The sequence below is a fragment of the Solea senegalensis genome, linkage group LG20, assembly GCF_019176455.1.
Source record: "Solea senegalensis isolate Sse05_10M linkage group LG20, IFAPA_SoseM_1, whole genome shotgun sequence".
In the NCBI taxonomy this organism is placed as follows: Eukaryota; Metazoa; Chordata; class Actinopteri; order Pleuronectiformes; family Soleidae; genus Solea; species Solea senegalensis.
In genome coordinates this window covers 8,025,025-8,045,824 of record NC_058039.1, presented here as the reverse complement: position 1 = coordinate 8,045,824, position 20,800 = coordinate 8,025,025, and the positions used below count along the sequence as shown (strand labels likewise).

The 20,800-nt window shown below is 40.1% G+C and overlaps 2 protein-coding genes and 1 long non-coding RNA gene across 6 annotated transcripts; 1 reads left to right on the top strand and 2 right to left on the bottom strand.

Moving 5' to 3' along the window:
- The first annotated feature begins 748 nt into the window (after positions 1-748).
- Positions 749-17,433, top strand: cap2 (cyclase associated actin cytoskeleton regulatory protein 2). Its single transcript, XM_044052208.1, has 13 exons — positions 749-1,056; positions 4,640-4,767; positions 4,849-4,949; positions 6,201-6,278; positions 10,210-10,353; positions 10,646-10,731; positions 11,119-11,224; positions 14,110-14,299; positions 14,752-14,918; positions 15,034-15,157; positions 15,245-15,327; positions 16,069-16,212; positions 16,301-17,433. Exons 2-13 carry the CDS (start codon positions 4,650-4,652, stop codon positions 16,382-16,384), a joined length of 1,425 nt encoding a protein of 474 aa, XP_043908143.1. The 5' UTR covers positions 749-1,056; positions 4,640-4,649; the 3' UTR covers positions 16,385-17,433.
- On the bottom strand, positions 1,769-7,299 carry LOC122786154. Of its 4 annotated transcripts, none has more exons than XR_006362406.1 (3): positions 7,215-7,299; positions 6,176-6,270; positions 1,769-2,032 (listed from the first exon to the last, which is right to left on the bottom strand). It is a non-coding gene; the product is annotated as an uncharacterized LOC122786154 (long non-coding RNA). The 4 variants fall into 4 exon arrangements; XR_006362409.1 differs by having other exon boundaries at positions 1,769-2,028; XR_006362407.1 differs by having other exon boundaries at positions 6,254-6,270.
- On the bottom strand, positions 16,725-20,765 carry LOC122786150 (aurora kinase A and ninein-interacting protein). Its single transcript, XM_044052209.1, has 4 exons — positions 20,512-20,765; positions 19,502-19,615; positions 19,185-19,341; positions 16,725-19,034 (listed from the first exon to the last, which is right to left on the bottom strand). The coding sequence occupies exons 2-4, from the start codon at positions 19,592-19,594 to the stop codon at positions 18,037-18,039; spliced, it is 1,248 nt and encodes a 415-aa protein (XP_043908144.1). The 5' UTR covers positions 19,595-19,615; positions 20,512-20,765; the 3' UTR covers positions 16,725-18,036.
- Positions 20,766-20,800: the final 35 nt, after the last annotated feature.

Genomic DNA, 20,800 nt, shown 5'->3' with positions numbered 1-20,800 from the left:
TATTTGTACTTTGTTACATTACAACACTGGATATACTGGGTGACTCTTTAAACCACTTTTGGAAACATGGTCTCAGACACAGGACTGGACTGCACTGTAAATAGAGCAACAGTTCTCATGTTTAGGGCTGATTTGTAGCGGGGGAATTCCAGGTTGGTGGGCAAAGTGTAGCCTGGTTTCTGTCCCGGGTCATCTTTCAAAAACTCAACAAATTCCACCTGTTCACAAATGCTTTTAATAACCAGATTCATTATGTCAAGTATTTCCATAGCTTGTTCTCTCCATTGTTTATTATTAGGGTCTGAGCACACACACACACACACCACTGTTATTGACTATGATGATGAGAATGCCATACTAATATGTTTATTTATTCTAGTATTGGACTAGTCATGTATTTTACAGGTCCATTGTATATGAATTGGTGACATCTGATGGTGAGATGCTCATCCCTATTTTCATTGATGGCCAATAAAGCCAGCTACTTGTTAGACACTGGACCTTTAAGTCCTCATTAGTTCTTTAATGTCACATTTAAATGATCTTTATGTTTTAGTGTGTATCATGTTTGTATTGTTAGAGGGTGCCTCAGTCTTAAAAGTGCAGGGGTAATATTATCTACTAACAGGTACAAATAAAGTGACTTGATGATGGTGGTGGTGATGGTTTCTCCCCTGAGAGTGCAAGTCTGTTTACCTCAGAAGAGACTTCTGCTGAAGTCTACGCCACCATCTTCTATTTTTAGCTGCGATTTCTGAGGCTGCCATGTTGGCTTCGAGGTAAATGTCCGTCCGCCTCTGAGCAGATACCGCGGCACTGAGTCACGTCACGGTCCTGATCTCTGCACGCCGTCCGGATCTCAGGTTTTCCGTGTTGCTTAATTAGGACATGTAGGAAGAAGAGTCCCGGTGCTGCAGCAGCGGAGTGACGGGACAGAAGATCGGCCGGAGAGGAGCGCACAGCGGCGTCAGCTCACTGCCACAAATAACGTCTTTGGACATTGACAAACACAACAAAACATCCGCACAGACATTTACTGTGGACCAGGGGAGGGAGGTAAGTTATCTCTGCATTGATTACTTTAAAGTGAATGTCAGGTTTTGCTGAATTGCTGGGAGGGGCCGTTTCTGCGCCAGAAATGTCCAAACAAAGTCATATTCTCATGCGTCCTGTCTTTGCGTCATGCCTTTTACTATTTGGCACAGGATTGGCACAATGTGGGTGCGCGTTGTATTCATGTTAGATGTCCATTTTTTGTCATCACTTTTCGCCTGGAGTCATTATGTGCTTGGTTGCTCAGCATGAAGCATCAGATTTGTTTGGCGGTGAATTTCTGTCAGTGAGCCAGAGACATGTCTTGGAGTGTGATCATCTTCTGCCAGTGAGAGTCTGTGTGATGAGGAGACTCCTGCACTAAGACAATATGACATTCAAAGTGTATGTTCATGTTATAGATTACAGATTATGGGCTGTGCATTTGTTGAGTTTTGAAATTGACAAAACATATTGTTGAGGTTGAGGTTTTAATGTATTCATTACTTTTTGTGGGGTTTATGGCAGGTGCAATTGTAGCAATGATAATTCTGTTATTTATGTGTTGTGTGTTGTCTCTGTCATGCTGGGTATTGTTCTGCAGCTGTCAACACATCTCTTTTGCTAAACCGTTTAAGCCAACATGGACTGACATCAAAGAACCATGATGGATGTGGGTTTATTTGAATCAGAATTAAAAAAAAATAAATCAACAACATTTGAACAGTTCATGGCTTCCTTTTATTAGTGACTCAATAAACTTTGCTTACATTATCTTATATTATGGTTCCTGAGTACAGCACAGGACACTGTGAGGTCTGTATTTGAAGTTCCACTTGGCCCCATCACAGCAAACTCCAGTCTGTGGACTAATATAGCCCCAAAATATCAGATACCAGGCCACAGAGTTCAGGAGACATAAGAACAACAGGGTAAAGTCCGGAAGGAGCAGCTGTTGGTCTGGGGGTCTTCATGCGGCAGATGCTGTGTCCCCACCTGTCTGAAAGAAAAGAAGCAGGAATGTGTTTGTATAGTGGAGCTTACATTAACAACTAACAGCAAAAAACAGCTGGATAACTATTGAAAGTTGAATAATACCACACAGTGTATATCTGCTATGCTTTATTGCTCCTGAACATTTCTTTAGTGTGATGCAGGAAATCTATATCTTTCTGCCTCGTGGTTTGTGGTTGAGCAAGACTGTGATTAAGTGTTACACTGGCAGATATATGGCCTCAGTTTAATCAAAGGGATTTATAGCAGTAACAACAAGGCTGTAACAAATGATTCTGTTCATTATTTAATTAAAATGGCAATGATTCCCTCCATCTCTCAGTTCATCATTTCGCCAGAAAAAGTGTGAGCATCCGTCGTCCTGCGGATGATCTGAAATTTGAAGATTTGAATGTGATCTTGTTGGTTTACATGTTGACTTGTTGCTCACATGTGGTCAGCAAACATCCAGCTCCCCAGTTTTTCGGTCTTTGCCGTACCAGCTGCTGTGACCCAGAGAGCGGAAATAGCAGCTGAGTTCTGCAACAGGCATGTGGCACTAGTGGGAGAACTCTCCGCAGATATGAGTGGATGACACCCTACTGGACATGGTTGCTGCTCATAGCACATAATTACAGAACATCATTTTCAAAGATTACAGACAGAGGACACAATCCTGTCTGCGCAGCGAGCTGCCTAGTCGAGACAGAACGTTCTGGTTTGTTGTTTTCCCTACGTCATTTTGTCAAGTAAATACAACAGTTTACAAGCCACATCATTGCTTTTGTGTGTTGGACACACAGATAGCAGGTGTCGGCTCAGGAAGTGCTTGTTACCTAGCAGTAGTTTGCGTAAACACACAAGTTGAATGGTTGATTGAATTCCACTCTGACTAATAAATATTGGAAGCAGGCCCACGTTGTCTCATGATGCACATGGCTTGTCCGTGTTAAAGGCGGAGCTGTGAGTGTGGTTTTCTCTGTGCCGCTATCGTGAATATATTTCTGTGGCATCAAGTTACAGGCCGGAGATTTGTTTCACATATCAAGTAAGCGAGGCTTTATTACATGGATGTCATCAAACCGATGTTGGAGTCGGTGGTAGTGGCGAGCATTGTTGCCTTACAGCATGTGTCTTTTTTCCTCCCACAGTCTAAAAACAGGCAGGGGTTTAATGGACCCTCTAAACTGACTCACTGATAGGTGTGAGTGTTGTGGTTGTTTGTCTTTTATGTGTTTGCCCTGTGATGGACGGGCCACACTGCCCTGCATGTTTTAGATGTTGCCCTGCTCCAACACACCTGATTCAGATGAACAGCTCGTCAACAAGCTCTGCAGAAGCCTGGTAACGAGCTGTTCATCAGAATCAGGTGTGTTGGAGCAGGGCAACATCTAAAACATGCAGGGCAGTGTTCCCTGAGGACCAGGGTTGGGAAACACTGCAGTAGACAATGTACATGATCATGTACATGATCACGGCAGGTGACATTGGAAAGAATATTCAAAAGAAATTGTGACATTTGGAATAGACTGGCATTAAAGTTGTAGCAGTTTGACAGCTAATATCTGTTTCAATGAGTTCCAAAAGAAAATTGTTTATTAAAAAGTAGCAATATTGTAATATAAACAGTAACAGAACTTATTATTTTCCATACTAAGTAACATTTAAAGTCAAATGAGCAATAGGTAACCTATTACAATCCCTGAGTAACATATACAGTATAATATAAATTTTAGTATATACAGTACACTACTTAATGTATAAAATCTGGTTTCATAGCATTTAAGTAAATGTAAGGAAACCATTCTCACCAGGTGTATGCTTGTAGAAAACTGCTTCCTCTTGTTTATGTCTCATCTTCTGAGTCCGTAACATAAGTCAGTAAGTACTGTTTTTAATAAATTTGGGATTTGCACTCCATGGGTGGATCTACCGTGGGTCAAACATTAAGGGCCAGTGCTCCTGTGACTCTAAGCCTGGTCAACCGTCTGGACCTCCTCTAAAACTGAAAAGGACTGTTTTCAGGAAAGTGTGATGTTCAATACCCTAGAACGTTACACACTAAAACCCTGCTTGTTGTTTCTTAACATTGAAGTCTAGTTGGACCCCTTAGATTGCTAAGCCCTTACGTAGTACTGCTTTCTGTACTGGGTCAAAAACGTCCTGCCTAAAATATAATATAATAATCGTAAAATGTCTAGAATGGATGCTGTTGTAATAGTGTTGAAGAATTTTGGGGGAAATATCTAATTGCAATTTATCTGACAAATGATGTGGTTTGATTTGCAATTTTATTACAATAATAATAACTCAATAATAAGTCAAGCTTAAGATTTAAAACAGATGAAGGTACATTACCACACAACTCTATTAAAACATTAACTGTACTATATTTTCATACCAGAAAGAAAAAGTAAAGATATCATCATGTATGAGTTACATAACAATTGAAAATAGAGAAATTAAATTTCAACCATTCCACCTGACATGGTCCAGTGATCAGAAAGTTGGATATTCTTTTGCTCCAGACTCAGTCTTCTATCTTTTAGATTGATGGTGGTATGAGTAAGATCACAATGCTGTCTAAGACACAACTCTCTCATTTGTTTTCTAGGTTTGTCACCATGGAAGGTTTAATGCAGCGTCTGGAGCGAGCCGTGACTCGCCTGGAGCAGATGTCCGTCACGAAGCAGCCATCCAGTGGCATGGCCAATGGGGACTGTTTCAACGGCATTGATGGAGGCAAGTCATTGCTTGAACTACATTGAGTTAAAAAGGCATTTAGACATGAAGCCAAGTTGTAATTTCCCTCTGTGCTCATAGGCATGTCTCAGTGTGTGGAGGCGTTCGACAGACTCCTGAAGGGTCCGGTGTCAGACTACCTGAGCCACAGCCGAGCCGTAGGAAGGGAGGTGGAGAAACATGTGAGTCGTCCATGTGTGTGCTACATACTCAGTGTGTGTAAAAGCTCCTATTCCGCAGAAAAATGATGAATCACTTGAAGACGCACACTTGTCCAGGCACAGATACGTGGATATACGAGCGTTAACAGCAGCTGCTGGAGACAGATGTCACCACAGCTGCTGTCGTAGGGAACTGCAGTTACAGTGCAGCAAGTCAGTCACTCTGCAGTCTCAACACCAACTGTCTCATCTTTAAATGAGGCACACGTTACACCAATTATTATGCTTTGTCCCACAATTTAAAGAAATATCAATATCTGCTTTATTAAAGTGATAGTTCAAGGTTTTTCAAGTGTGGTTGTAAGAGGTAAAGACATATAGTGAGTGCTGACAGTGCCGTGGGAACTGTCATGGCTGCTTTTAGCCATTTAATGAAAGGGTCACCTAATAAAATGTATTCCTTTTAAAGTCAGTCATTTTTTTAGAATGCTGTTTTATTTTGCTATATTAAAACAAAAAATGCTCACTTTACAGCTTTTGTGTGTGTGCCTGAAAAGATTCCTTGTCCTAAGCCAAGGATGGAAGTACGACTGAACTTTGACTTTACATTCATTTATCAAACTGCTTGTCGAGCACCTTTTCCTATTTGGTAATGACCCATATACTCCCCAAGGGACTGTGCTTTGTGGTAATAAAAGCAATGTTATGTCGTTGAAATAAATCCAAAACTGGAGAGAAAGTACAGAAAGTACTGTTCAAATGAAATGATCCTGCAACACAAAAAATGTTTTTAAATGATCCTGTATTTCCTGTATCTTCTCCATCTTGAGAGAAGATTTCTATGTCTGTGTCTCATCACTGTGTGAGTGTGTGATGAGTGAGAGCCAGAGGTAGTTTCTCTAAGTTTGTAGAGCTCCTTTTATGGACAAAGCCTCCCTGGTGGTTCCCTCGGCCCACAACTGGAGGTCTCTCTCTCTCACACACACCAACACACACAGACACACACGACACAGCTGGCGGGGACTAACCCTAACTTTCTGTGTGTGTGTGTGTGTGTTATGTATATTGGCTTTTATATGTGCAGCACCGACAGATTTACTGGCTGAAGGCATGAGACTAAAAGAAACGAGAAGAATACCATGCAGATCTTTTCTTCTCTATTCGTCACACTGCAACCTCACTATTATGCACAATATAAAATTCAAAAAATGTGTTCTTTTACATCTTCTACATCTAATCTATGTGACCTGTGTGACTCTTTGTGATCGACAGGCAGAGATGGTGAACAACGCCCTGCAGACTCTAAGAAATTTCCTGGAACTTACTGCAACACACCAACAACCTGCAAAGGTACAAAAGCAGAAAGTTACAAATAAATCTGTTACTACCAGAATCTGTCACAGCTAAGCACCTGTGCTGAAATATCTACTTATAATGTGATTTCACTGGCTGACGCTCGAGCTAAGGCTTGGAAAATTTCCCACATTTTTGCTGCTTGTGTGCGAGCAAAACAAAGCAACAGACCCACAATGCAGCTTGACGACACTTAATGCTGCTCCACTCAGAGTAAACGAGGAGTCCAGTGTGACACACCATAACAGGATAAAACAATCGATGTTTGCGGCTCAAGGGTCCTGAAAGCCCACATCCGTGAGACTTGGCTATAATAGTGCTTAACCTGTCTGCAAAACCTAATTCCTAAACATCTCAAATGAGCTCAAAGCATGATGTAAAAATATCAAATTTAGGATAAAAACAATCTTGAAACCACTACTCTGGTCTAATGTTATTCCTTACAGCCTCTTGATTTATTTCAGGTCCTCTTCAATAGAGCATGGTGTCAGTTCTGACAACGATATTCTCATTTAGAGGAAAATAGACAATAAAGCATAATACATACTGTATGTGTAGTCACCTGTGTGATTGACAGCTGGTATCATCCAGACAACAGTTTCAGTTATTCAGCAGAAATCAGGTTTGCCAGTCAGCGTCATTAACAATAACACGTCATCTGTTACTATTGGTTTCTTTAGTACACGACTGGGACTGATTGTATCATGTGACTTGACACCATCACTATGACTGGCTGCTGCTAGTGTTTCTGCTGACTAAGAAACAACTAAGCAAACAAAGCTTCGGCAGTTAGTAGTCATGGGTGAACCACAGATCAATCTGATACATGTGACATACAAATACCACATGTGCCAAATGTTTCACACTTTTAACAGCAGCCCAACAATGAAATGAACACTGTCAGAGTGTCAGAGTGTCAGAGTGCGTCCTCACCTCCTGTGTTTCCCAGCGGGCCGAGCTGTTCACAGAGGGATTATTCTGCTCTTTGACTAAGAAAATGCTAATACAACACATTCCCATGACATGTTCATGTATAGAGAGTGAGGAAGTGAAAGAGAGGGGGAGAGAGAGAGAGAGAGATCTGTGGTGTGTGCGTATGCTGTTGTATAACATTTTTAGGACCTTTCTGCTATAATCACTGACCTTGTCAGGACCAGTACACACACACACATACACTTTGGACACTGCATTTACAGCCTGTAACCAAAGCTTTATCCATAAACAGAACCAATGCTTAACCCTAACCTTAACCTAACCACACTTCAAATCTCAGCCATAAACCTAAGCAGTTCCTTTAGAAATGATGTTCTGCTTCATTAGGACCAGGTTTTGGTCTCCATGAGGACTGCCGGTCCTGACAAGGTCAGTATTTACACTAACACAGAGCTCACAAACGTCTGGCCTTTCTCTCCAGTGCAGCTCTGTTGTGCTCCCTGACTTTTTATGGGCATGTTCTATATTTAAGCCTGTTGTAATCCTGTGTGTGTGCGTGTGTGTGTGCGCGTGCTTGTGTGTGCATGCGTGTGTGTGGGTGTGTATTCAAAGGTTTGTGGATCTTTTTGAGTGTGTCCTGAGACCTGATGTCCTTATCTGGCCCCTACAATTTGAGTAAACATTATATTTTATTTTTAGAATCTCTGAAATGTAATTCTAGTTTTTTATTCATATGTATAGATTAAATAATTTCCCCTCTCTGTCGTCCATTGCACATGGCATGAGGAGTGTTTTGATTATTGATTGATTATTCAATTATTTTGAAATTCATAGATAGATAGATAGATGGATAGATAGATGTTTATTGGCTTCAAGTTGAATCAAGTTTTGTTTAGAGTTGAGTGTGTGAGTCAAATTTGTTTTGTTTTTGATTTTCCCAGTTATGGTAATCTTCATCTTTACCTCCCCCCTTTTCTGTGTGTGTGTGTGTGTCTGCACACTCTGACTCTGACACTGTTTACCATATTAGAAACCCTCCTGCAGCTGATATATTGTTGCCCTCCACGCGTTTACCTTTGATCCAGTGCTTGTATAGGAAGTCAAGGCCACGGAGACTCTGTTATTATAACACACTGAGCTCATTCACCATCTATCAAACAACTGGAGCTGTCACTTTTGATCTTTTTTATCGACTCACTCTCTTTTTTATCTGTGTTCAACACTTCTCTCGTCCACATCTCTGGACACGTTTCAGAAATGGTCAAAGTTCCTCACTAACTTGGAAAACTGACTCTGAATTGAGGCCAACTCAGAATAATGCCAGGACGTCTCGGTTACTGACCATGTGGGAATATGTTTTCCTTTTTTTTAAATGAGTCCACTCAGCATCCTTCAGTCTTTCTTTGTCTTATCTGTCTGTTTCCTCTCTGTGCAGCTCAACTGAGTGAGGAGAAGTCTGACCGTGGCACTGACCCACAGAATATCAGTCATACTTTAAAATGGGAGCCATGAGGATATTGTTGTTCTACAAAGACAAAACTGTTTTGTTTTGGGGTTTTTTTTTAGTGGAGAAGTGTTTACGTACACAGGTACAGGTGTTTAGGATGGAGAATGCTGATGTAAATATCATGTGTTATGGCTTTCGCTACCGCAAATGCCTGCTACATTCTCACCCAGCACAGACAGTCTTTCACTTCTTGTCATGTACACATACATAGACACAAACACACACACGCCTACACACACACACATATATTGCTTCAGAGACAGACATGAGCTGGATTAAGTTAGAATGAAAGCAGCTGGAGGAGCAAAGAAAGAGCCGTCTATCTCAGCTGATGGAGATCATGTGCGTCTGATTTGGGGAAGAATTTGTTGGGAAACAAGGAGAAAGTTTATTTCTCTTCCTGTCGCTTCTTACATACATTTGCAGAAACACATATACATTTGGTTTTTCAATTTAGTGTCACTCAATATTATGCATAAAATACATACAAATGAAAACAGATGAGTTTATACAGCATACAGTATAGACTGACTGTAGGATTATCTATGATATATAAAACTATAGAGCAAAACATTTAGATATGAGCAAATGTGCATTAAAACAACCACCAAATGAGTTCACGCAGTCCTGATTAAGCAGCTCCACACAGCTTTCTCTGTTTTTCTCAGTATAGTGGCGTTTAGATCTTATGTCTCCCGGCGACATAACTGTGCTGCACACAGGAAGTGATTTGTTTGCAGATGAAGGACACGGCATACAAAGAATGTCACACAGTCTCTGTTCACGAAGACCAAACAGAGGCAGAATATGACATTAACAACAGCAATTATTACCAAGAGTTACACACTGCAGCTTCAGTTCAGCAGTTTTCATGTAAATTATATCAACAAGCTACAATGGCTACAATACTACTGGAGCACTGTGGGCTCAAACCATCCATTTTAATAAAGAAACTATTTTGTCACAGCTCGTTGCTCATAAATGTTTCACAAAGCATGCTCTTCACTGCAGATCAAAACAGTAACGCTGTGGCAACACTTCTCCAATGAAACTGTGTTCCCAGATTTATGTGTGTGCAGGCTCATGTGTGAAAGGTAAACCGTAAACACTGGAAGAGCCGTATGCCTTACAAGGCCACGGGGATCTCCCCACGAGCGGAGGAATGTTTGGAGGGACGGTGTGATGGGAAAGGAGCTCTACTGAGGCTGAGATCTGGAAGTTCCAGTGGAAAAAGGCTCCAGCTAATAAAATTAGTTACTGTCCTGCAGACTAGTTTAGGATTTACTGGCTGGCACTGAGAGCAAGAAAGGTATGAGCGAGCAGAGGAAACCACACAAGGATTATATAATCACAAGTATCTGAAACACCTTAATAATGATTCAGCATGTAAAAGACAAAGGCTGTCTCGCAATGATGGTTACAGATCTAACACACACTTCATCTTTCACATCATCTCACCCTTGCATCCCTCTGTTTTGTCTCCTGCAGACAGAACTTCATGACCTACTGAAACCGATTTCAGATCACATCCAGGAGATTCAGAACTTCAGAGAAAGAAACCGCGGCTGCAGCCTCTTCAACCACCTGTCAGCCATCAGTGAGAGCATCCCCGCACTGGGCTGGGTCGCTGTGGTCAGTGTTCATTTTTAAATGTTGTTTTGTATTTTTTTTCCCCCATTCTTTTACTATAATTATTTGTTATGCACAACAGGCCCAAAGCAAATTCCTTGTATGTAAATTGGAAGCAATTACATGGACATAAAACTAGCTCTGATTCTTATTCTGATAGATTCAGAATTAAACAATAACACATCCATAGCCAACCTTGATCACCACTGTGAGCTTTTCATGACACATCTGCTGATAAACAGAAAAGTTGTGTGTGAGACACTTTTGATAAATAATAAACTCTTTCCTCTCTCAGTGTCAGAAGCCGGGCCCTTATGTGAAGGAAATGAACGATGCCGCCACCTTCTACACCAACAGAGTGCTGAAAGACTACAAGGAAACGTAAATACATCTGCATAGCTCTTCACAATCCTTAGCAAGCCTCACAACTCTGTATACACCTCTACAAACATTCTTGTGGGTAATATGTAATTTGTCATGTAATCACCTAAATGTTCCACACTGGACCTTTAGGGGGAAAAAGTGCTTTGTGGACATTGTTAACTGAAGAACGAGAGAGTCGTGTATCTGTTATTCATGATCATACAGTCATTCATTCATACACTCACATTAGCATAGCTCACTTTATTGACATTGTTGATGCTTAACAAAACCTACTACCGCCTACTTTTTTTTTTACTGCAGCCTTAATATCTCTCCTTCCTGTTTTTATCTTAACATCATTTTGTTTTTTTCCTCTCTTCCCGCCACCGCGAAATGCTCACCCAGCGACAGGCGCCATGTGGACTGGGTGCAGTCCTACTTGTCAATCTGGACTGAGATGCAGTCTTTCATCAAAGAGCACCACACCACTGGACTGGAGTGGAGCAAGACTGTAAGTTTGTTATCTTAAATGTAACAGTTTTTTAAAATACTTTTGTTTTACAACTTAATATACATCTGTAATCTACCACTTCCATAACCACTCGTTTATTATTTTAACTCTCTTGTTATTTGGTTTCCAGTGACAGGCCTTGATATTTTTGTATCAGAGCTCAAATGGACTAATTTTGTGTGGACTTCCATTTTTAGTTATGGAGCGACCGCTTACATAAACCATTGCATAGAGCATGAATGAATGAATGAGTTTCTCCTCAGTGGCTGCACTCAGTGGTTCTCCACAGAGCTCACAAAACCTCTGTCACTCCCACACTCACTTCTGTTCATGGATGTTTCTGCTCTCACACTCACCAGATCCCACAGATTAAGATGGCTCCAAAGAAAATCCCTCAAAGCACTTTTGACTTTCTTCTCTTGTCAGTAACGAGGGATTCTCTTCATCTTTGTCTGCTTGGGGAAGTTTGGCTTTGTTGTGTCAAAACCCACACGTGAAGCCAGAAGAGGACAGTTTGAGAAATTTGTTCTGCAGTCTTTGCATTTAAGGAGTAGTTCTTTGTTGACATCTGTGCAGGGCTGGTCCTACACGGGGGCCTTTTAGTCTGAGTCCCAAAATATGGGGAGTCAGCTGAATAGTTGGTTAAAGTGTGTTCAGTGTGTGACATTTAAGATGTTCGGTTCAGTATGTACATAAGTCTTTTTGCATTTCTATTAGGAATAGTACCAAAATAACTGTCCCCAACCATTTTCATTTTCGGTACCCTTCCCTACCACGATGGAAACAAGACTTTAAGAGGGTTTATAGGCAGAAATGATATACAGTACCCATAGCTTTATTAGTATAAGTATATAATCAACAAAAAAATTCTGCGGCAAAATTTTCATCGTGCCTGCTTCTTGGTGCCAATGACATCGGGTGCAGGACTTCAGCTGGTAGTGGAGTATCAGGTGAGTAAAATTTGGGTGGATTGAACCTTTAAAACTTGTAACCCAGTTAAAGTTTCAGCCACGTCTTTACGTTAAAGTGTGACGACACTGTGAGGCTCCAAACTGGGCTGGGTTGAAATCACATGGTTACTCAAAACGTCATAACATACCATTCCCAATCAAAGTCTTGATACAGGATGTGTGGGGTTTGGAGTACTGCATTGACTTGTATTTCTAAGCAGGTACAAAAATGGTTTGTTTTTGTAGCCTTGTTTTACAGAGGCTGTCATCTTGCACCGCCATGTGATTACAGTCATACTCTAACCAGTTTGCAGACAGCTTACCACCTGAGTGCTGTTAAAAGAATCACTTCCATTGTGGAATGAGGGACTGTTGCCAGGATCTAAAACATTTATTGAGAAATCTGGTGGGAGTTGTGCGGAGCTGATCTGACAATGGTTTAAATGTAACAGACATTTGTTTATATGCTATAAGATGAGCTAACTGTCTCCTCGCTGTGCCTTAATTATTGCCAGACTTAACAGTTGTACCAGCAACATTTCCCAAAAAAATATCAAACTGTTGAAACTTAACTGCAAATAATGTCGAACAACTGTGCTCACATGTGTGTTTTCTGCGAGCAGAAACTTGAGAGGCTGTGTGTGTGTCAGCTGTTGCCCCTGCTGTCAGATGACTGAGCTGAAGTGTGTGCAAGGACGGGAGTGTGTGGTGCTAACAGGTGGTCCTCAGGATTTACTTGAATGGAGGTTTTCTTCATAGAGGAACCCCGACAAAGGGCCTGTGTACACAAGTAACCTAAACTGCAGGGCTGGTCACACTGCTACACAGCAGCCGTCATCTGCTGCTCACACAGGGGTTTAGTGACACCCTCACACTCACACTTAATTCATTATTTACATGAATTCTTCAGACAAGACCCTGCAGAAGACGTTAAATATTTCATGAAACGTTACAAACTAAGGGGAGCTGCTTTAATGTCACACTTTACACAATTGATGTAGTTGAATGTAAAGGACCAGGTTTTAGTCTCCATGAGGACTACTGGTCTTGACAAGGTCAGTGTTTATGCCAGAAAAGGTCATTCGTCCATGCACACACACACCTGAGTCAAATGATCAGCTCTGCAAAAGCCTGCTAATTACCCTTTCATTTGAATCAGGTGTGTTGGAGCGGGGCAACATCTAATACATGCAGGGCAGTGGTGTCTGAGGACCAGGATGGGGAAACACTGCCCAAAACTTAACCATCACAACTCAATGCCTAACCTTAACCCTCAAAAATCCGTGAGAACCAGTCAAAATGTCCTCACTCTTTTAGGTTAATATGTTTTTTTAGTCCCCACAAAATGTGTGTTTTTGTGTGTGTGTGAGTGAGTGAGTGAGTGCAGCAGTCACAGCTGCAATCAATGACTGTTAATTTGTACTGTCCACATCTCATCATTTAAGAGAAAGTTGATGTATTTGATTTTGTTCAGTGTGGAATATAGATATCTAATTTGAGGATATGATGAACTTCATTAAAATGTACACCGTTCAGCAAAAACTTTCCAAACGTAGACGTCAACAGGTACAATTAATCATCAAGTCAAGTTAAAACAAATATTAAGTAAAGCAGCAGTGGACTGTGGACAATTCTTACTTGGCCTAGGTTCAAATCCAGAGTGGTTATTATGTTAAAACGTGCATGCATGCAAAACGATTTCTGCAAATTCATTTGTTATATAGTATAGTATTACAGTATTAATATGTGGTTCAGATATAAAGAAGATGTTTTTTGTATGATCCTTTGTTATGTATTTGTGGACAATCACCCACCATGGTCTGTTCAAGGAGAATGCATAAATAGTGCAATACTCCCCCTGCTGGAATTAGTCATTACTACTTCTGCCACTCTTAAACCACCTGTATCATCAAATGTGTTTTTTTTCATCCCCAGGGCCCCATCGCTCCTCCTTCTCTCTTTGATTCCTCCAAGACCCCCAGTGCTCCCCCTCCCCCTCCTCCTCCTCCCCCCGGTCCACCTCCAGTCTTCACAGACGATGACTCCCAGCCTGAGGCAGCCAGTGCTGCGGCTCCACACTCTGCACTGTTTGCTCAGCTCAACCAGGGAATGGACATCACCAAAGGTGGGTTCACTCAAATGCCTGAAGAAGACTATGACGAAGAAATGTAGTAAATGTGCTTATGAAATCAATCAATGTTCATTCATGTAGCCCTTTACAACACCAATAGGTTACTCAAAGTCCCTTGTATAGAATAATAAAACTTTCATTAAAATCAATAAAATAAAATGGGTCACTGTGCTGCCAGGCATTGAAAGCCATTCTAAATAATTCAGTTAAAAATGTCAGTGATAGTACACACAACGCCCTAAAATGGAGGCAACAAACTAAATTAATTAAATAAAATCAAACTGAGGTGAGCACATTATACACTATATGTATTTTATGTATTATATTAGTTGCTAGTTCTTGTTTGGCTCTTAATTTCAAGATCATCATCAAACCAAACCAAAATGTTTTTGAGTTGATGAAAAATTCTAAAATACAGTGCGCACTCACCTCCTCTCTATCTTCAGGTTTGAAGCATGTATCAGATGAGCAGAAGACCCATAAGAACGCAAACCTGCGCTCTCAAGCTGCACCGACCAAAACTCAAACCTCAGTGACTGAAAACTCCTCATCGAGAGCGGCTGCTAAGAAAAGACCTCCTCTTCTGGAGCTGGAGGGGAAGAAATGGAGGGTGGTACGTGAAATGTTTGTACCGTCTTGCAGGGATTATTTCCAAATATCACTGGAATCAGCTGAATCACATTTAATGTATCAGATTATTGATGAAAACTGTTCCTGTGTTGTTGCAGGAAAACTTTGAGCAGAAACACGACCTGCTGATCGAGGAGACGGAATTAAAACAAGTGGTCTACGCCTTCAATTGTAATAACTCCACTTTGCAGATTAAGGGCAAAATTAACTCTATCATCATAGGTGAGCTGTCCACAAACAAGCAGACAAACAAACAAATGCTGTAGGGATGACATCACTGAATCGTTTTCACGTCTTCATTCTCCTTAGACAACTGTAAGAAGGTGGGTCTGGTTTTTGAGAATGTGGTTGGGATTGTGGAGGTCATCAACTCAAAGAGCGTACAGTTACAGGTGAGTAAAGCAAACTGAGGTGAGCACATTGGCCTAGACACAGAATGTAAGAGATGCAGTTTGAGGTTCAGGTGTAATGACCTAAAACAAAGCCAAGTACTCGTTTAACTGTGATTGTGTGGTTCACTGTATTTACGTTTTTCTTATCTCACATCCTTTATGTGACATTATAAATGGAAAATGTCAGACATTTGTCCAGCAATAAAAGAAATCATGTCATATATGTATGTATATATATATATATATATATATATATATATACATATATATATATATATATATATATATATATGTGTGTATATATACATATACTAATTGGTTTCAGAGTGAAAATCACAAATTGCAAAGACTGCAATTTAATTGTTCTATGTTTTATATTTCCTGATGTTTTTTTATTTAAATAATTGCAATACATAAATTGTTAGAAACTATTTATATATCTTTAAGTTTTACTCCTTGCATTAAAGTCGTTCATATTTTTGATCATATTTCATGAGGTTATACTCCCATCTAGTTGCTCTAGTTTTAAATAAATATATCCATCTAGTATTATATAACAGTAGATTGATTTATAAGGTAATATCACATGTCAATTTGGGAAAATCTGATATTTAACCACATCATTCAGCCCTACCATGTACTCTATGTGTCGTAGTCTGTGCAAAAACATTAGTGTCACCTTTGTTTCAGTGTAGATTGCACCAGATACATGTCACTGTTTGTGACTGATTTCTGTTGCAGGTGTTGGGAACAGTCCCCACGATCTCCATCAACAAGACAGAGGGCTGCCAGGTTTACCTGAGCAAAGACTCTCTGAGCTGTGACATCGTCAGTGCCAAGAGTTCTGAGATGAACATCATGATTCCAACAGACGATGGCGATTATGTAAGTGTCTGAGATTAGAAAGGAGGAAAGGGACTGTGCTTTTTCACATGTGCTTTTTTGTTCCTTCATCTTCTTTGTTGTTTTACAGAGGGAGTTTCCAGTACCAGAGCAGTTCAAGACCATTTGGGCCGGCACCAAACTAGTGACAGAACCCACTGAGATTGCAGGCTAATTCAATGCTTCATCTTCACCAACATCACACTATTGATTATTACCAAAAACGAATTAAATGTATCCATATATCTTTCCATCAATTCTATCTATTGAATAATACAGGTATAAAATGGCAGTAACTCAGTGCATTGACCTTCAAACCAGGCATCAAGATTTGGGAAAAGGGTGGTGTTAGTGACTTTGAAAGGGGTATGGTTGTTGATGCCAGACACCCTGGCTCTCTCATGCTCAACCATTTCTAGGATTTACAGAATTAACCAAATATAAAGAGCACATAGCAGCCGTTCTCTGGGGCAAAAATGTGTTAATGCAAGGAGAATGACCACACTAGTTCCAGATAAGAGTATAATAAAAGCATTTATGTAAGATTGTATAACTGCTGAAATAAGAGCAATCCTCTTGTCAAAATATCATTGTCTTTCAACTTCTCTAAATACTCTTTATTACCATTATTATCACCGCACGTCAACCAGTTTAACCACAGCAGCAATACCATTATTCATCAAGAAAATAAACATGCACATACATCTTTCAGTGGCCAAGCAGACAAGAAAAACTCAAGTTAATTATGGGACTATTCAATACTTTTCCATCTAATGATTTGTTTAGTTATGTTAGGTGCATGTCGTCATGTAAAATGGTTTCACTTTGTGAACGAAATCTCTGCACCAGTGTTTAGTGTATTTTGCTTTAATAACAAATGCTGTATGTCTTGTCAGTGCATGCCACATCCAACAATGAATGCGATGTTCTGCAGGAACAAGAAGAAATCTACTGATCAAAATAATTAAGCAGGTACTTGCTGACTAATTTCCATTAGTTATTCATTATTGTCGTGTACCTTACAATACTGACAGTACTAGATAGACCTGAGCACCTCACTCGTTATTTCTTTGTACATTATTCTATTTTGTACTAGGATGTACTATGAAGCACCAGCATAGAGAAGCACTGTCCACCACCAATGATTTTCAAAGTGTTAAATTTACATGTACACAATTTAATGTAATCGTGTATCGTTTTTCAAATAAAATCAAAACTCTCACATTTGGTTTGTTTGTGTCAGTGATACGAGTACTGCAATTTCTTCAACATCACTCATATTATTTAAAAAATTAAATAAAATAAAAAACACCTTCTAGATACTACTGGCCATAACTCAGGATTATGTTAAACCAGACCTTTTATTACAGTCATTCTAGTCACTGCATATGCAAGTACGAACAGGATGTAAACTGCAACTTGAGTGGTTTGCAGAGGCAAACCATGAGGCAAGAACTCTAGTCTAGTTTTTCAACTTTTCATAGCACAACTGCATCTTTATTTGATCGAGTAAATTGGCATTGGCCTAGACGGAAGCCAGCATTCCCATCACAGTGTCTAAATGTTCTAGTTGCACAAACGAGCAGCACCTCCGTCACAACAAAATGAATAAAGGATATTAGTATCACAGAAAAACATTAACACTGGAAAAGAGGCAGGAGTATTTATGAAGCACAAAGTGGCTTATTAAAATCGATGCAGAAACAACAAAAGACTCCTGTTTTAACAGATTTTAAAAGGATAAAATATTTTATGTAAAGTCTACTACAAAAAGTAGTGGTTAACTCGCCATGTTCAGCAAAACCCTTGGAGTTTAAAATGCTGCAATCAGTGTTTGATCACCACATTGCCCTGTGAATCTTGAGTAAAGAGCATTTCATCTTCCTCCTCCTCCTCTTCCACCAAAGACTTATAAGCACTAGTTCTCACAGCCCCAGTGCTGTTGTTACTTTCTTTGAGTGGACTCCTGACTTGCAGACCTCTGTGTGCAATCACTCTGAATCCTTCAGAGTCCTGGGTGAACAGCATGTTCAGACTGTCCTCATCCATGCCTTTACTTTGCTGCTTCTGTGCTTGTTTTTTGAGAGGAGAACGACTTGGTTTTGTCTTCTTAAAGTGTGACATGTCTCGCTCTTCTTTATCAGCTGTATACAGTTGGTCTTTAGTGTGTTTTCGAGGCGGTGTTTTTGGTTGTGTCCATTCATGATGTGAAAGAGGTTCATTAGTTGAGAATGATGAGAGCTTCTTTGGGGACTTAGAAAAGAAATATCCATTGTTTTCTTTGTCATCCTCAAATTGAGAAGAAGGAATATGTTTTGAGGATTTTTGTGTGGAGGTTCTCCTGTTTATCTCCAACTCAAATCCAATGGACTCCTCGTTTTGTAGACTGCCCAAGAAAGCTGACTCATTAAATCCCTGATCAGTCTGGTAAGGTTCACTGTCACAATATTGGCTGTAGGTGAGCAGTGGATCCTGACTCCATGCTTGAGGAGGAGGCTGACTGTCATCTGCTAAAGAGGAAGTGTCTGCGAACCTTCTCTTACTCTGAGGTGGATATAACTCATTAGACTGCTCTTCATCAAAGTGGCAGAACATGTTTTGAGAGGGCATAACATTCTCTTCACCTGGCTCCTGTGAGACTGCCGACTCTGTCAGACTTTCACTTTTCCACTCCGGATCCACACCAGACTGAGAGTCAGGCTTTTCATGACATATTCCTCGTCTTCGTTTTATCCCTGATACAACAGGTGCAGTTGAGGGAGAAGGTGGGGAAGTCTGCCCTGGATCCATGCTAGGTACTTCAGAAGTGGACTTCTTACTAGGAACTTTTGGTAGAAGAAATAAGCATTTAGATGACAAAGAAAAATAACAGCCTTCTGCAGCTTTACCGGCTTACCTGCTGATTGTTTTAGGTTAAAATAATAATCCTAAAACTCTATCATCACATCTTAATTGCAGCAGTTTTGGCTACTTACCTCTGGGTTGACGTGTGAAAAAGGCTGATATAGAGCTCTGTTTGGTTTTTGGCATTTCCATTTTGGTCTGGGTGAAATTGAGAGCCACAGCCAAGCTGTATCCACTACCTCCAGCAAACGGGTTCAGCAGCTTAGAAATGGGACGAGTGGGGCGTTTCTGAAAGACGTAGCGAATAAAATATGGCAGCATGAGAGGCTTTTACTGTAGCAGATGGAAGTATTATGAACATCAACTATGTGCAAGTTAATTAACTGCTATATTCGGGAGAAATGAAAAAGGCATTCAGTCAGAATTTAATGACATCTTCCACAATTACCTGTTTAGCTTTTCCTTTGAGCTGCACTGTATCCAGCCAAACACCACACTCCTCTTGCGCTTTAGTCTGCAGTGCTGGTTTATAGGTCTTCATTGTGGGGAGTGACGAGAAGATCTACAGTACATTAAGTGAAAGTTATACTTGTGAATATAAAGAACTGGATAATCATCTGGAAACAACCATTTCAGGAGTCCTGAGGAGTAATATTCCTATTACTGAAATCCCATGAGCTGCCTGCCTTTTTGTTCTTCTGTTACACTGTCCTTACCACCATCACACCTCAGTGAAGTTCAATTTAGGTTAAATATTCAAAAGATATTCAGATTTTAGTAGTTAAATCATGGGGATGGGTTTAGCTTATAGGCTGATGTCAGATATCTCTTGAGGAGCGGCATGTTGATATGCAGGTACTGTTTTCAAATGCTCTCACTGCAGGAACAGGTGATAGCAGATTCAACTTTAGACAGATTTATTTCACTGTAACTCATGCATAGCAACATCAACCCACAAATGAACATGATTTTTCCATTATTTCCCTCTCTCAGACACTCATAGTATTCATATCAATAACTGCAGGGAAACTTTGACACACATATGCAGTCTCTCTCTCTCTTTCTCAACAGTGTCAATGTTATGTCACATACAGACACAAAATCAATGCCAAATCACACTATTACTCCATATAGAGGACATATTACCTATTAATGACACATTTGGCATTAGATTGTAGCATATAGTCACATGACATGCAAGCTATTAACAATGATGTTTTCTTCTACTATTCAAACATTAAGTGTTTCAAGACGTCTGTATAAAATCCATCCTAAAAATAAATTCAGTGAGGTCACTATAACATATAGCACACATAACACATATCTCCTCTGACAAGACTGGTGCTAGCTCTAGATTAGCCAACTTCACAAAAGCTTGGCTAATCTTACTCAATAGTCACTCCAATATTTAGGTTTGCCATATAAAACAGACCACCAATTGTATTTTGTTTAACTCACCTCAACTCCTTGCTGCTTTCAGCTCCCTCTGCGTTTACTTAAACGAATGTATTATTACGTATGTATTTTTTTTGCTGTGGGATTCTATCTCTTTCTCATTTGTTTGAGTCTGGCGCCCTCGATGACGGGCTGCCTTTGTTGTTTGACTGTGTGAGATGACGACGTGGGCAAACCTCAAAACACCAGCTGTACTGCAGCAGCTCAGTGAAAATGCAAAATTAAAATAGGCACAGTAAATAAACCCATTCTTTTTGATATCATAGTAAGATTTTTTTTAAAGTATTTAATT